General features: G+C 48.4%; 2 protein-coding genes across 4 annotated transcripts; both read left to right on the top strand.

Annotated features, from left to right (window-relative positions):
• The first annotated feature begins 2,481 nt into the window (after positions 1 to 2,481).
• Positions 2,482 to 4,589, top strand: LOC122455234 (mast cell protease 1A-like). Of its 2 annotated transcripts, none has more exons than XM_043490208.1 (5): positions 2,482 to 2,590; positions 2,785 to 2,932; positions 3,423 to 3,558; positions 3,740 to 3,994; positions 4,314 to 4,589. In XM_043490208.1, exons 1-5 carry the CDS (start codon positions 2,536 to 2,538, stop codon positions 4,476 to 4,478), a joined length of 759 nt encoding a protein of 252 aa, XP_043346143.1. In that variant the 5' UTR covers positions 2,482 to 2,535; the 3' UTR covers positions 4,479 to 4,589. The 2 variants fall into 2 exon arrangements, with proteins under 2 accessions (XP_043346143.1, XP_043346141.1); XM_043490206.1 differs by having other exon boundaries at positions 3,740 to 3,997; positions 4,317 to 4,589.
• A 2,276-nt stretch (positions 4,590 to 6,865) lies between these two features.
• Positions 6,866 to 9,792, top strand: LOC122455287 (granzyme H-like). Of its 2 annotated transcripts, none has more exons than XM_043490288.1 (5): positions 6,866 to 6,998; positions 8,025 to 8,185; positions 8,713 to 8,779; positions 9,051 to 9,306; positions 9,688 to 9,792. In XM_043490288.1, the coding sequence occupies exons 1-5, from the start codon at positions 6,945 to 6,947 to the stop codon at positions 9,690 to 9,692; spliced, it is 543 nt and encodes a 180-aa protein (XP_043346223.1). In that variant the 5' UTR covers positions 6,866 to 6,944; the 3' UTR covers positions 9,693 to 9,792. The 2 variants fall into 2 exon arrangements, with proteins under 2 accessions (XP_043346223.1, XP_043346222.1); XM_043490287.1 differs by having other exon boundaries at positions 8,713 to 8,848.
• The last annotated feature ends 4,470 nt before the right edge of the window (positions 9,793 to 14,262 follow it).

The following is a 14,262-nucleotide window of genomic DNA, read 5'->3' as shown; positions in this document are numbered from 1 at the left end:
CTCATATTTTGCACTTACTCAAGTGGTTTATGTGATGCATGGCTAACTTCTTGCTCCAATATCACTTATTAAAAAGTACTACTTTTCCCCAGTGATCTTTTTTTTAAATGTCACCTTAGTGTAAACTACATTTTCGTATGTGCTTGAGAATGTTTCTGGATTTTCTATTCTTTCTCTTTGGTCTGTCTGTCTGATCATGCATGGGCAACACACTGTTTTCAGAAAACACATCTTAAGGGATGTTTTTTAATATCTGACTAATCATTCCTTCACGTTATTTTCTAAATAAATTTTAGACATTAGCTAGGACTTCCTAACACTAGGAGAAAAAAAATTTTTTTTTTTTTAAATTGGATTCACATTTTTATATTAACGTTGGGATAATCAGTGCCTTTTTGGTGTGGTTCTACCCCATCAGAGAACTAAGACTGTCTATTTGTAAAGTCTGTTTATATATTTTTCAGGAATCCTTTAACATTTTGCTCAAATAATGTTTCACAATTCTGGTTATGTTTTCCCAAGCTCTTTATGTTTTTTTGTTGCTGCTGTGACAGATTATCTTTTCAAATGTGTCTTCGAACTGGTTGTTGTTCATATATGTGAAGGCTATGGATTTCCTTTTGCTTTTGAAGTCATCTTAGGCTTATGGAAAAATAGTGGTTATAATACAAAAAATTTTTATTTTCCTGAACCATTTGAGAGTAAAGTTACTGACATGGTGTTCCATCAGTTCTCAAAAACTTCAGAGTGCAATTTCTACAAACAAGGGACTGCTTATGCGACCACAATTCAACCATCAAAGCCAGGAAATTAACATTGATGCCACCAATACCATCTAATCTTCAGACAGTAGGAAATCGGGGCACTTGCCTTAATATGTTTAATTATTTGATTAGTCCCCACAGAGATTTATAAAACACTTCTCTTACTCGTCTTCTCCAAGTGCATCCCCTGCTCTCCCCACCCAGGCCCTGGGGATCCATGTCAGGCAGCCACTTCACAGCAAAGCCCACCTCGCCCTATTTGTCCTGCTCTGACACATCCCACCAGATGCCCTTTTCTGTTGGAGTCCCTGAATCCTCCTTGGGCTCCTTTACCGCCTACTGGTCAACCCTTGTGTAAACACCCTCCTCACAGCCCTTGGATGTTCACTCCCTACGTAGTAGTAGTACTAACAGTCGCTCAGTTGTGTCTGAGTCTCTGTGACCCCATGCACTGTAGCCCGCCAGGCTCCCCTGTCCATGGGATTCTCCAGGCAGGAATACTGGAGTGGGCTGCCATGCCCTTCTGCATTCCCTACGGAAGGCAACATTCCTCACCTCACTTGTATTCTGATATCTCATCCAGGTTGTCCAGTGCGGGGTGTCCGAGCCCATGTGGGATGAGGACACCCCTTGGTTCACTGTGACTCTCTTGCCAGAATCACTATTGACCATGGGCTTTGTCTCTTTAACTAAGGTGTTGTTGCTTTTTAACAGGCTTGGGATCAAGATGTTTAGAAACAACAGTTTTTTTGATTCCATGACTTGCCCCATTTTCATGATGGGGACACGACTGCCTTTGCCTGTCTCCATCCCACAGGCTCTTCTTACGTGACTGCAACAAAGGAGGTCTAGGGCCTCCTTCTTTAACCTGGGTGAGGGGAGCTCTTGACTGCTTTAAGCAGTGGGATATGGTGGAATAGGTGCCACATGACATCCAAATCTAGGTAATGAAAAAGCACAGCTTCTAGTTGGCTCAGTTTTTAGGAGACGCTCACTCTGGGGAAACCAACCACTGTGTTATAAGGGAGCCAAAGAATCCCATGAGGTGAGACTACTTGAGGGGCTCTTGTGGAGAAAAACCAACGTGCCGAGTGCATAGCCAGCACCAACCATTGGGCATGTGTGACCAATCCTGTGATTCAGCTTCCAGGCTTCAAGCAACCCTGATGCCAAGGTGAGTAGAGGGATGCCATCCACACTGTACCTGGACCAAAATGCAGATGGGTAAAGCAATGTTGCTGTTATTTTAAACCACTGAGTCCTTTAGTAAGTGGAATAAGCCCACTTCAGCATCACATTCACACCATTATGTCTATTCCACACTGTGGATCTTGCCTTATAGTCTGATCATGATGGTTTATCTCCTCTGCATGAAGCAAGGAATCTCATCTCCAATATTTCTCACATTTTTGCTGAAGAAGAGATCTCAATACACAATCACCCTGGTGATCTCAAATGAACCACACAAAGACTTTCTTTGATCTCTCATCATGAGGCCCAGGTTTCTGGGGCTCAGTCACCTGAGGGCTTAAGGACTGGCTGATGCAACCACCGCACCCCCCCCCGGCCCCCACCCCAACCAATGGATGAAAAGTTACCAGAGACTTTAATTAAATTCAAATTCACAGTCCACTCTGACTCCAAAAAAGTGGTTTGAGGCTTTCAGAGAAGGCTCACATGATAAAGGCCAGAGTATGGGAGGGGACAACTCAGGGTTAAAAGACCAGAAGGAAGCAGCAGCTGCTCAGAGCTGGGCAGTCTTCCTGGAGAGATGGTCCTGTTCTTGCTCCTGGTGGCCCTTCTTCTGTCCCCTACTGGGGAGGCAGGTGAGTGATGGTCCCACCCTCAGAGGCCCAGTCCCACCCCACATGGATGGACCTGCTCAGACAATACCCTCATGCACAGCCTGGGTCTGGTCCATCTAAGAAATTATCTAAACTCAGGGAAACCGTGATCCCATCTCCCCTCTTCAAACTTTGGCTCCATGGGCACAGCGGGCAGGCTGGAATCTTTCTTTCAGGGAAGATCATTGGGGGCCATGAGGCCAAGCCACACTCCCGTCCCTACATGGCGTTTCTTCAGTTCAAGATTTCAGGGAAACCTCACATATGTGGGGGTTTCCTTGTGCGTGAGGACTTCGTGCTGACAGCAGCTCACTGCCTGGGAAGGTGAGGAGCAGGGCCTGAGCCTCCATGCCTCTGTTGAGCCTCCCAGGGAACCCTCTTAGAGCTGTAGACCTGTGCACCCAGGTAACAGAGGAAGCTATTCAGAGGACAGGTGAGCACTGGGGAGAGAGGGACAGGTCAATGCCAGTCGCGCATGGAGGGAAGGGACTGATTAAACCTGGAACATAAGGAAGCCAAAGTTGTGGCCTGGAGCCCACAGTGCAAATGTGAGAAATTCCTGTTTTCCTTCGAGACAGTCAAGCTTGTGCAGGACTGAACACCCTCCGTGGATTCCAGGAACTGCCACCCTGCCCAGGCTGCCAGGGAGCAGACAGTTCAGAGACGCTCAGCCCCAGGGCCCATCACCTAGAATTTCACCACATCCTCCCCTTGCCCCACTCCAAGTTTTGCCCTGTCCCAAGCTGAGCTCTTTCCCCCTGGCTCCTGGGTTGTTTCTCCTGTGACACTCCCCCTCTCTCTGCTCTCTGTACAGCTCAATTGATGTCACCCTGGGGGCCCACAACATCATGGGACGAGAGAGGACCCAGCAGGTCATCCCTGTGTGGAGAGCCTTCCCGCACCCACACTATAATAATATGACTTTGGTCAACGACATTATGTTACTGCAGGTGGGACACTGACCCCAGGACACTTCCTTCCTGGGTTCTGCATCCCCCATGACCTCATTCCAGACCCTCCTCCTGTATGACCCGTTCTGTGGTCCCAGGGCTGTGAAGAAGGCAACCCCACGACTGTCCTTCAGTCTCTGTGGGCCATCAGTAGGTAAGAATGCCTTTCCTCTGCTTTCAGCTGACGAGGAAGGTGAATGTGACCACCGCTGTGAGCCCCATCAGTCTGCCCAGGGACTGGGATACGGTAAAACCAGGGATGCTCTGCAGTGTGGCTGGTTGGGGGTGTCTTGACGTGAATATGTCCCTCCCAACGAAACTACAGGAAGTAGAGCTTGAAGTCCAAAGCGCCGAGAAATGCACCTCTCGCTATGAAAATTACAGCACCACCACCCAGATATGTGCAGGGGACGCGAGAAAGAAGAAGAGTTCCTTTAGGGTGAGATCCCCAGTACTGTCCATGCAAAGCCTCGGTCTTTGGGTCCGGGGCCGTGGGAATGAGCTCTGTCCTCTGTCCCCAGCCTGTCCTCCTGTCCTGTCTCTGTCTGCTGTCCCTGGGGGATGGACATTGCCTCAAAGTCACACATGGGCAGAGGCTTCCTGTGGGAGGAGGCGGATTGTCAGGGCCAGACTGAACCCTCAGGACCAACAAGAGCCTTATATCAGCCAGGGCCCCTAACAGAGACCACCCACCCCAGGGTGGCAGGGAGAACAGACCTGAAGAAGGTGAGCTCAGTCCTTGCCCTCTCTGCCCACAGGGTGACTCCGGGGGCCCGCTCGTGTGTAACGGTGTGGCCCAGGGCATTGTGTCCTATGGAAAAAAGGATGGGACACCTCCAAGGGTCTTCACCAGAATCTCAAGCTTTTTGCCTTGGATCCAAACAACAATGAAACAGTACGAACTTCAGGGACCAGACTGAGGTTTCTCCAAGGACTGATCTGTTCATCTTCCCTGGGATGGAGGCACTGGGCAAATTGGTTAGAAGCTAGGCTGCCTGAAACTTAATAAACTTCCATCTCTGGAGCAGAAATCATGGATTTCTCCTTTACTTACCTAAACACATTCATTCAGCACCTGCCGTGTCTGACCTGTTTATAGTTCTGATCTGTTACTGGCTTCTGCCTCCAAGACACCACCCTGTTCCAACTCTGGAATAAAAACCCCTGCTGCACTGTCAGCCAGCTCCCTCCAGCCACATGTCCCCAGGGCCAGCTCCCCTCCAGGCTGCCTGTGAGCTCCATCAGAGAAGGAAACCCCTCTCAGGAACACACGACCCTCTTCTTGACAACCCTCATGTCTCATCCATATGCCTTCTTCCTCGTCCACACCTACTCCCCTCCCCGCATCCCAGTGCCCTGGGGGAAAACAAGAGGATCCAGATTTGGAAGGAGGCCACATGAGGTTGAGGGTTGAGGCAGGGGGCACTTGTCCACCCTAACAGAAATGGGGGATTTACAAAGGTGTAGCTCACCCCATGCAGTGTTCCCTCCCTGTGTCAGACAGGCAGAGCTCAGAAGCCTGAGAAAGTTTCAGGAGGCCCTCAGTATTCCTAGGCCCAGCTTGAGTGCCTCTCACAGCCCTGCCTTGGAGTCCTGGGCCCGGGGCTCTGTGCAGCCTCTGGTGTCCTGAGGGCACATCCTCCTTCAGCCCCAGGTGACCTTCAGGGAGCTCTTCCACCTTGGGCTGAGCCAGCGGCTCCCCACCTTCATCATTCCCACGTGTGTTTGTGTGTAAATATATTTATCTCCAAAGGAAACTCACTATAAAGTAAATCATTGGTTTCAAGGTATCCAAAAGTTTCAGAGTATCTATAGCCTATAGTTACTGGGTACATTTCTTCCTGTATTTTTTTTTTTTTTATCAATTGCTGAAGTTTTGATACAAGGTTCAGAAAAGCAACCTCAGTTTTAAGACATGCAGCTTAGAGAGGGCTTAAGAGAAGTGACTCGCTGAACATTTGAATGCAGAGTAAGCTTCAAATTGCACAATGTGTTCTGGGTAGAAAGTAACACGTAGTCATCAAAAGATATTCCTCATAAATGGAACGTATTCAACACGGTGTGTGCAAGTGTGCTAAGTTACTTCAGTTGTTTCCAATTCTTTGTCACCCTAAGGACTGTCGCCCTCCAGGCTCCTCTGCCCATTCATCACAGAAAGACAACTAAATACAGAACATACGAGTAGGAAAAGTAAACGAAGCGCAGTTCTACCACCCCCAGGTCATCAGCATTAATGCTTAAGCATGTTTCCTTCCACTGTTTTTCTATTTATTCATAAGATGCTCTTGCTTCAACTCACATGGGACTGGTTTGTTTAGAGCTCCCCATGCCATCCTTTCCATTCCTCTTTCTTCTGTCCTCATACTGGTGAGACTGTTGGGGTCATCTGCTTGTTTAGGATGGCCTGGCCCAGAGACATCTGAGACGTGCTTCTCTGGACTCTGGACAGGGAATACTTAGTGGGGAGTAAGTATTAGATGACTGGCATCTGTTTCCCCTTCACCACTCACCAGTCACCAGCATTTCTGGAGAGGAAGCCCCTCCTGACTCAAAAACACACTGATTTGGGTGGGGCAGCCCCCAAGTGTGCTTGAGGGGTGCTGGATACCTCAGCACAATCGAATCATGTCCCTCATTGCCAAAGGACCCAGTGATGGTTTTTTTCTGGTTCAGTGAATATCAAGTTCAGGACTTCTGTTCATAATTTTTGGATAAGAAAGGCTGTCTTTGTTACAGAATACTTATATTTAAACAGGAGATTCTAAATCCTCCAAAAAATGTGAGGCTAGAACCCTGGCAAAATAGGAAATGGGGTTGATGTTTGGGGCACTTGGATGAATCCAGGTCTCTCTGCTCCTAAAGCAAGTTCAGTCTCTGCCTCACACTTGGCCCCAAGTAGAGCCCCACACCATAGTCTTCACCCATATGTTCTCTACTCACAGATTCTAGGTCTCCTCCAGCCCCCGAGCTTCTCAAGTACAGGAGCCATGTCTCTGTTATCCCTGCAGCTCACCTATTGGGTAATTCTTCACACTTTCCCTAGAATCAAAGAAGACCCAAGAGGGGAGAAATGAAGACACTCTTGCTTCAGTCACTGAGGGCCTCTGGGGACCCAGCTCCTCCCCTGGCTGCACCCCAGCCTCCACTTTCTTGTTGTTCCTCTTGCTTTGTGACTCAGCGGTGGGAGTGCAAGTGTGGTGACCGTCGTTCTCACCTCTCCCACAGCAGAGAACATGGGCACACGTGGCATGCTCACACCCGGCTGGGGTGATGCACAGCTCAGGAAGGTCTGTGAGGTCACTGAGCCTCCCCTCGTTCCTTCCTCTGTGCTTTGTGTTTGGAAGGAAGAAACCCCAGCAGCTCTGACTGGGCAGACCTTCTGGAAGATGCAGCCACTCCTGCTCCTGATGGCCTTTCTTCTGCCTCCTGGGCTGGGACAGGTGAGTGACCATCCCTATTACTGACAGGCTAGCCCATCTCACTAAACCTCCCTCAGTCCTGGCCCTTCTGCTCAGCTCCAATGTCTGAACCAGCTCCCATCCCAACCAAGACTACACGTTCGATGCTGCATAGACACTCAGCAAGGATGGATGGTAGGAAGCAAGCTTTCACTAAAAGCTTTGTAGCTCTCAGCCTCGCTCTCACCACCAGTAAAGTGGGTTGTGCATTTGGTGGAGGATGTGAAGCTACAAAACACAAGTAAGAAAATTCCTCACTCCAGCCAGGAAAGGACAACTCAGACCAACCATCCACAGTACAGGAGTTGTCAGTGGACCCAGCTTAAGAACCAGAGAAACTTGTCTACTTCCCCTACCCTTCACTCCTGCCCAGAAGAGGAGCCCAGGGTGTGATTGGTCAGAAATGGCTAGATGACAGCACCCCAAGCTCTCTGGGTGTCGTTACTCTTCCCCGAGCCCCAAGCAGTTCATTTTCTACCCCACTGTCTTTGGCGGGGTCCTCCCCCATCCTTGGATGTGGTCTTAAATCCCACCAGTACTATCCCCACCAAACCTCAGCCAAAAGCTAATTGGAAGCCTTTCACAGGTGCAGTCAACAGATGTTTAGTGAGATCCTGGGATGCATTATGCCCTAGGACATGAGGATTTTAGAAAACCCAACTCCATAATCTCATAGGTGTATTATTAGAAAATGGCACCAATCAGGATGTTAGCAGAGGCTCAGAGGGGTCCAGGAGACTCCATGAGAATGAGGGCTCATCTGGGGTCCCATCCATGATCTTCTGGGCTCCACCCTCTGGAAGGCAGTCTCAGGCCCCTCCATATGTTTGTGGGAATCAGGGCGTGGAGAACAATACTGAGCTTTGGGGTTCAGAAAAGCTTATCCCACTGCAGTGAGACCCTGGGGGACTCTCCCCTAGTGTCTGTTGGGCACCGTGACCCACCTTGACTGCCACCTTCCCGAACCTCCCTTCTAACCATAGCCTCTCCCATCTCCCCATCTTTCAGCCTTTTCTTTCAGAGGAGATCATTGGGGGCCACGAGGCCAAGCCCCACTCCTGCCCCTACATGGCTTTGGTTCAGTTTCTGGGTGAGAAGAGTTGGAAGAGGTGTGGCGGTGTCCTCACACAAAAGGACTTTGTTCTGACGGCTGCTCACTGCAGAGGGAGGTGGGGGCAGTAGCCAGCCTACCCTTCCTGACACCTGGACAGGGACCCGTCCTCTCCCCAGGAGCTGAGCCCAGGGGTACCCCTCCTCCGCCCCAGGATCCTGGAAATCAGGACCACAAGAGCTCATCAAACAAGCCATCTTAGGAGCAGGACTAGGGTGATGAAAAGCCTAGAAACAGGACAGGTAAGTTTTGAGGTCAGTGGGTCGGAGGTGAGAACAAGAGACAGGGTTGAGAAGGGCTGACCCACAATGGCCAAATAAAGCTTCAGAGAAGGACGAGAGTGTGCATGAGAGCCAAACCCAAGCTCAGAGCCACTTCACAATATTGCTGAGGAAGCTCCCGGGAGCCCTGCCCTCATGTCACTGAGAAGCACAGGGCCCAGAGTCACTCAGCCCCAGGACCATCTGTCACCTCAACTCCCCCTCAGCTGCTGCCCTGCCCTGGTGTCAGCTGCCTGTCACAGCTCCTGGGCTGTATCTCCGGTGACCCCATGATCCCCACACCCCTGCTCTGCCCTCCGTGCAGCTCCATGAACGTCACCCTGGGGGCCCACAACATTAAACAGCAGGAGAGGACCCAGCAGGTCATCCAGGTGAGGAGAGCCATCCGCCACCCAGACTATAATCCTAAGAACTTCTCCAACGACATCATGTTACTGCAGGCAAGGAAAACGCCCCACTGGCCCTGCCCTCCTGAGATCAGATCATTGCCCTCCCAGGAGCTCCTGCCCCTTTCTTCCTTCCCATCCTGGCCGCCTGACCAGTCTCAGGGGGAGAGGTGAGAGATGGGGTCCATGCAGCCTCATCATGGCATCCAGGCCAGAGGACCACCGGCTGAGCCAGAGTCTTGTCTCTTCCCACCAGCTGGAGAGAAAGGCCAAGCAGACGTCAGCTGTGAAGCCCCTTAGTCTGCCCAGGGCCAAGGCCCGGGTGAGGCCAGGACAGTGTGCAGTCTGGCCGGCTGGGTCAGGTGGCCCTGGGCGCTCCAGCCACCTCCCTGCAGGAGGCAGAGCTGATGGTGCAGGAGGACCGGGTGTGCGAAACCCTCTGACCCAGGCACTGCAGCCGGGCCAGCCAGATTTGTGTCGGGGACCCAAGGAAGGCGAAGACCGGCTTCAAGGTCAGTTTTCCCGCATCTAAGCACACAGACCCGGGAGGTATGCGTAGGGCAGAGGCCGTATCTTCATCCTCAGCTGAGAGCTTTGGCAGCCTGGTCCTTGAATCCAGTGTTTTGCTTTTTTTTTCGAGTGGGTCAGGAAGCATCAGTCATCCCACAGCTGTCTTATCACCAGAGTTTCCAGGAGAAAATTGACAGAAAGGTAGACTTGAGTCCAGCTGCTAAGAACAGTCAGAGTCAGGCTGCAGCCCCAGGACCGGGAGGTGACCAGGCCTCCCTGGGCCTGGGTCTTCCCCACAGTCTCTGACTGAGACCACCCAGCCGGGCGGCAGGGAAGACAAAACCCCAAGGAGGCTTGCTCAGCCCTTATCTCTCTGCCCACAGGGTGACTCCGGTGGACCCCGCGTGTGTAAAAAAGTGGTCCATGGTACTTTCTCCTATGGAAAGATGAATGGGATACCTCCAGGAGTCTTCACCCAGGTCTCACACCTCCTGCCTTGAATAAAGAGAACAATGACGCACCTCTAACAGCAGCTTGAGACTGACCTTTGTCTGCACTGACCATTGTCTTGGGGAAGCAGCAAGAATCCCATAGGGATTGGCAGTGGGATCACAGGGCCACAATAAATGGGATCTCTAAAGCGATGGGGACTGAATTCCTATTTATTCATGGAACCACCTCAATACATAACCACGCTGCTCCAAGACACCCTCTGCTGTCAGTTCTGGGCTTTACTTCCTCCTTCCTCCCTCGCCCTCTGCTGCTAAGTCACTAAGTTGTGTCCCGCTCTTTGTGACCACATAACTGTGGCTGCCAGGCTCCTCTGTCCATGGGATTTTCCAGGCACAAACACTGGAGTGGGTTGCCATTTCCATCTCCAGGGTATCTTCCCGACCCAGGGAACGAATCTGCGTCTCTTGTGTCTCCTGTTTGGCAGGCGAATTCTTTCCCACTAAGCCACCCTGACCCTTACTCCTCCCTAAATCCAATGCTGTCTGTATAGAATCTCATTGATTCCTCAATGAGAAATCATTGAGAAAATGATTTGGTGCTTAGCCAAGGCAAGAAAATCTCTCTGGTGCTTAGCCTTCCACCAGGGATGAATCTAAAGGGCAATTCATTAAAAAGGACAGACTCTCCCCCAAAATGGTCCTCTCTGGGTGTTAGGAGTTTCTTACCTTGTCTAAGCCAAACACTGTCACCAACCCCTCAACAATTTAGCAAAGCACAGGTCAGAGGAAGGAGAATAACTCCAGGGACCCAGCAGGTCGGGGGCCATCCACGGGCACTCGGGTTCCTGTTTCCAGGGCGTCTCTCTCTCCTGTGAGGGCAGGCTGCTCCCACACCGGGACTGCCTACAGCTCAGGAGGCTGAGATGTTCCCATGACGGCCCTCAGCCTCACCCAGGCCCCATCTCCACACCCTGCCCCAGGCCCAACACGAGACGCAGTCAACCTTGCTCCCTGCCTGCCATCCCACACCAGCCCCTGTTCTCTGCCCGAGTGCCCCAGACACCGGCTCCTTTCCCTTCCAGCTCACCTGGCTTTGAGCCACCCTTCCTCTCATCTCCCTAACAGAATTCTCCTCCTCACGTGTCCCTGCCATCCCTAACCTCCCAACCAGTACCTTCTGCTTATCAGAGGAGCCAGGACCCACCTCCCACCTGGGAAGGGCCACCTCAGGCCCTGGGTCCAGCCCAACATCCCCCAGGGGCTCAGCCAACACCAAGGCCTGTTGAGGTACTGCGGCCTCAGTCCTCTCAGCCTGGCTGGCTTTGGGCCTCTGCCTCCCCCTGCTGGCAACCGGGTTATGGTAGCCTTGTGAGCCCCAGGGATCCAGGGCCACTGGGCTGGAAATACCATTGCCATCCATCAGTAGAGCAAATATTGATCTTCCTCTTGTGCCAGAACATAACAAGCTCTGCCTCTGCCATCAGGAAATGTTTAGTGGTGAGAAATTTCCTTGAAATTTCCATGGTGCCTCTCCTTCCACAAGGAAGTTCAGTTTGGCACAGATAGACCTGTATTTGGAATCTGGAAGAAATCTTGTCTTGAAAATAATTACTTGCTCTGTATTTTATCTGGATTGTACATTAGAGTTTCACATGCATAATCTTGTTTGATTCCAGAAGGGCAATGTGAAATTGGAAGAGGCTTGGAGACCCACAGGTCCTGGGGTTTCCAGTCTGTGCTCCATGGAGTTATGTCTGGAGGGGAGGGAGGGAAGAAACCCCTGAAACAGCCTCTTTTGTTATCTTACATGTGGAAGCATGAGCCTCAGTTTGCAAATCTACGAGATGCCACATTTAAACGGGAAGACAGTTCATTGTGACCCAGATGTCTTGAATCCTTTAAACAGCACCACCAGTGATTTGAGGATGATAGAACACATCAAAGTCATGGTAACTGGGCAAACACTGAATTGAGTGAGATCAACATTGAGAAGAAAAGAAACTTCACAACAACAAAAAGAAACACAACAAAGAGAAGGAACTTCACTCAAAATAACAAATCACATGAATATGAGAATTAAAATCCAGCATATCGAAAACTAAGGTGAAAAACAAATAAACACTTATTTTTCACACAAGACCATCCCTACATCTACCTGCCAAACCTTCCCTGAGGCTCCCAGTACCAGCAAGGGCACAGGTGAGCAAAGAGCTGAACGTATGCACGAAGGTGAACCAGGAAAGGGTAAGGAGTGCATGAGCCAGGGGACAACTTCGGGGTCCCACAGTAAATGATGACACTCTTCGGAGATGTCTTCACACAAAAGGAATGTAGAGAGCCCAGAAAGCCAGTCATGAAGAGCTCCACAGAAGCCCAGAGAGTAAGGCAGAGTGGCCAGGGATATCCACCACCCCAGGCAAGGATATGTGCCCTTGAGAGACAGTGCCAGACGAGTTAGTCTTCCCCCTTACATCTGATGGAATCATTTCACATAATATGAGATATATTAGGAAGAAACACTCTTACCTTATGATGCTGTAGCGTCATGATCATGGGACTGCTTGAGGCTATATATTTCCTAAAAATGATTTCCAAATATTTTTACATTATTTCTTTCTTTGGTCTGGTGATTTTTATTTCTAGGACTTTAACTTATGTAAGATCTAAAATGTGTGTGGGGGGTGTTACTCACATGAATGTTCATCACACCATTGTTTAATAATAGACCTCAATTTAGAATCAGTATTAATGTCCAAAATAGAGAGATGGTAAAATATAGCATGCTTGCATTATATATTATGCAGTCATTATTATCTACATTATCTACTACTCTGCAAAACCAGGCTAAAGGAAACAAAAGAAAAAAAACTAGATAGAGAAAACAAAAGAAAGTAAACTAGGCTAAAATATTAATAGGAAAATCATTTTAAAAACTGAATAAACATTTGGGGAAAAGTGAAAGCTCACTAATTAATGAATGTAAATTGAAATATTAATAATCTTTACTTATATGATTGGAAAGGATTGACACAACGATACTAGTGAGATTTAGAATAGACACTGAGAAAATGTAGCTTAACACCTTGTACACAAATATCCTTTAAAAAAAGAAAAAGAAAAGAAGAATCTAATGTAGCCATCAACTGTACCAGGAAAAGTGCAGAAGGTAATGCCCAAAAAAGTTACACGGGTCAAATCTTAAGAAATACTAATTAACCCTGAATTAAATGGGGATTTGCTCTTTAGAATTTTCATCACTTTGAACACAGTGGAAATTTTAAAGTCATGATATAGAATTACAATTGCCACATGAAAGAGTGGTCACTAGATTTAAGTCAAAAGCAGATTAAGAGCTGTACATACTAAAGTCAATTTTTGCTTATACATACATTTTCATTTTAGGCTTTTTTCCTTCCTACACAACCATTTATCTAATTTTTCCACAACATTTGTGTATGATTTAGATAACTTAAGTGTCTTTTTAAAAGTATGAATGAGATTCTAAAATGATCTTCACTAACAGTTTCTTTAATCAAATGAGGAAAATGTCTGTTGAATGAACTATAGGATTCAAAACTGAACATACTGTAACCACACCTATAAAAAAATAAACATGTGAAAAACCTGGATGGAAATAGATCTGTTAATAGTAGTCATTAAATGGTGCAATTAAGGCTGGCATTTTTCTTTTTTCAGCTTTTAATTTATTCAATATTTTAAAATGTATCATTCATAAAATAATTGTATTTTTAAAAACTCCATGTTAGAAAGGCAGGGTTAAGTAAGCTGGCAGATGTGTTAGTTAAGATAACTGACCCCTTGAACAGGTCACTTTTAGCACATCATGGCTGGCACAATAGAATCCTCCCTTTAGCTCAGTGACCGTCCCGAATGAACATTCCCGGTGAGCAGTGCCCAAGTTCACTCTCAAGTGTCCTGGTTTGGGCAATAAATTACATGGTCAGCCCAAAGTTAAGGGATCCAGACTCGGTCCCCTAAAGACGCTTTCAAGTTCCCCATGTTCATCTGTGCCAAACCCTGGAAAGGGAAGAAACTAGATGGTCAAGCGTGGGAGTTGTTCCAGCTCTGGATGGGGCTCATGGCATTTCATTCACCCCTCATTTGCTGTGACAGTGACCGAGGCACACCTGCACTCAAGGGAGATGAACGGTACAGTTTACCTACGTCCCCAGAACACAGGGACATACGAGCTGGTTTTGCTAAACTGCCAGATCTTCTCTACCACAGCACTTACTACGGTATGCTGTTTAGAAGGATCATGGCCCTCCATTCTTTTCTGCTTATTTTTATAGAAAAATCAGATTTAATTAGATAAATTTTCATTTATTTGTTTTTGCTTTTTGATTTTTATCTTTTTATTGAAGTGCAGTTGATTTACATTATTTGTTGTAGGTGTATAGCATAAGGATTCAGTATTTTGCAGACTATACTCCATTTAAAGTTATACAAGATAATGTAATCAGGCTGGATGCATGAGACAAGTGC

This window comes from Cervus canadensis, chromosome 17 (genome assembly GCF_019320065.1).
Source record: "Cervus canadensis isolate Bull #8, Minnesota chromosome 17, ASM1932006v1, whole genome shotgun sequence".
Lineage (NCBI taxonomy): Eukaryota > Metazoa > Chordata > Mammalia > Artiodactyla > Cervidae > Cervus > Cervus canadensis.
This window is presented reverse-complemented; position numbering and strand designations above follow the sequence as displayed.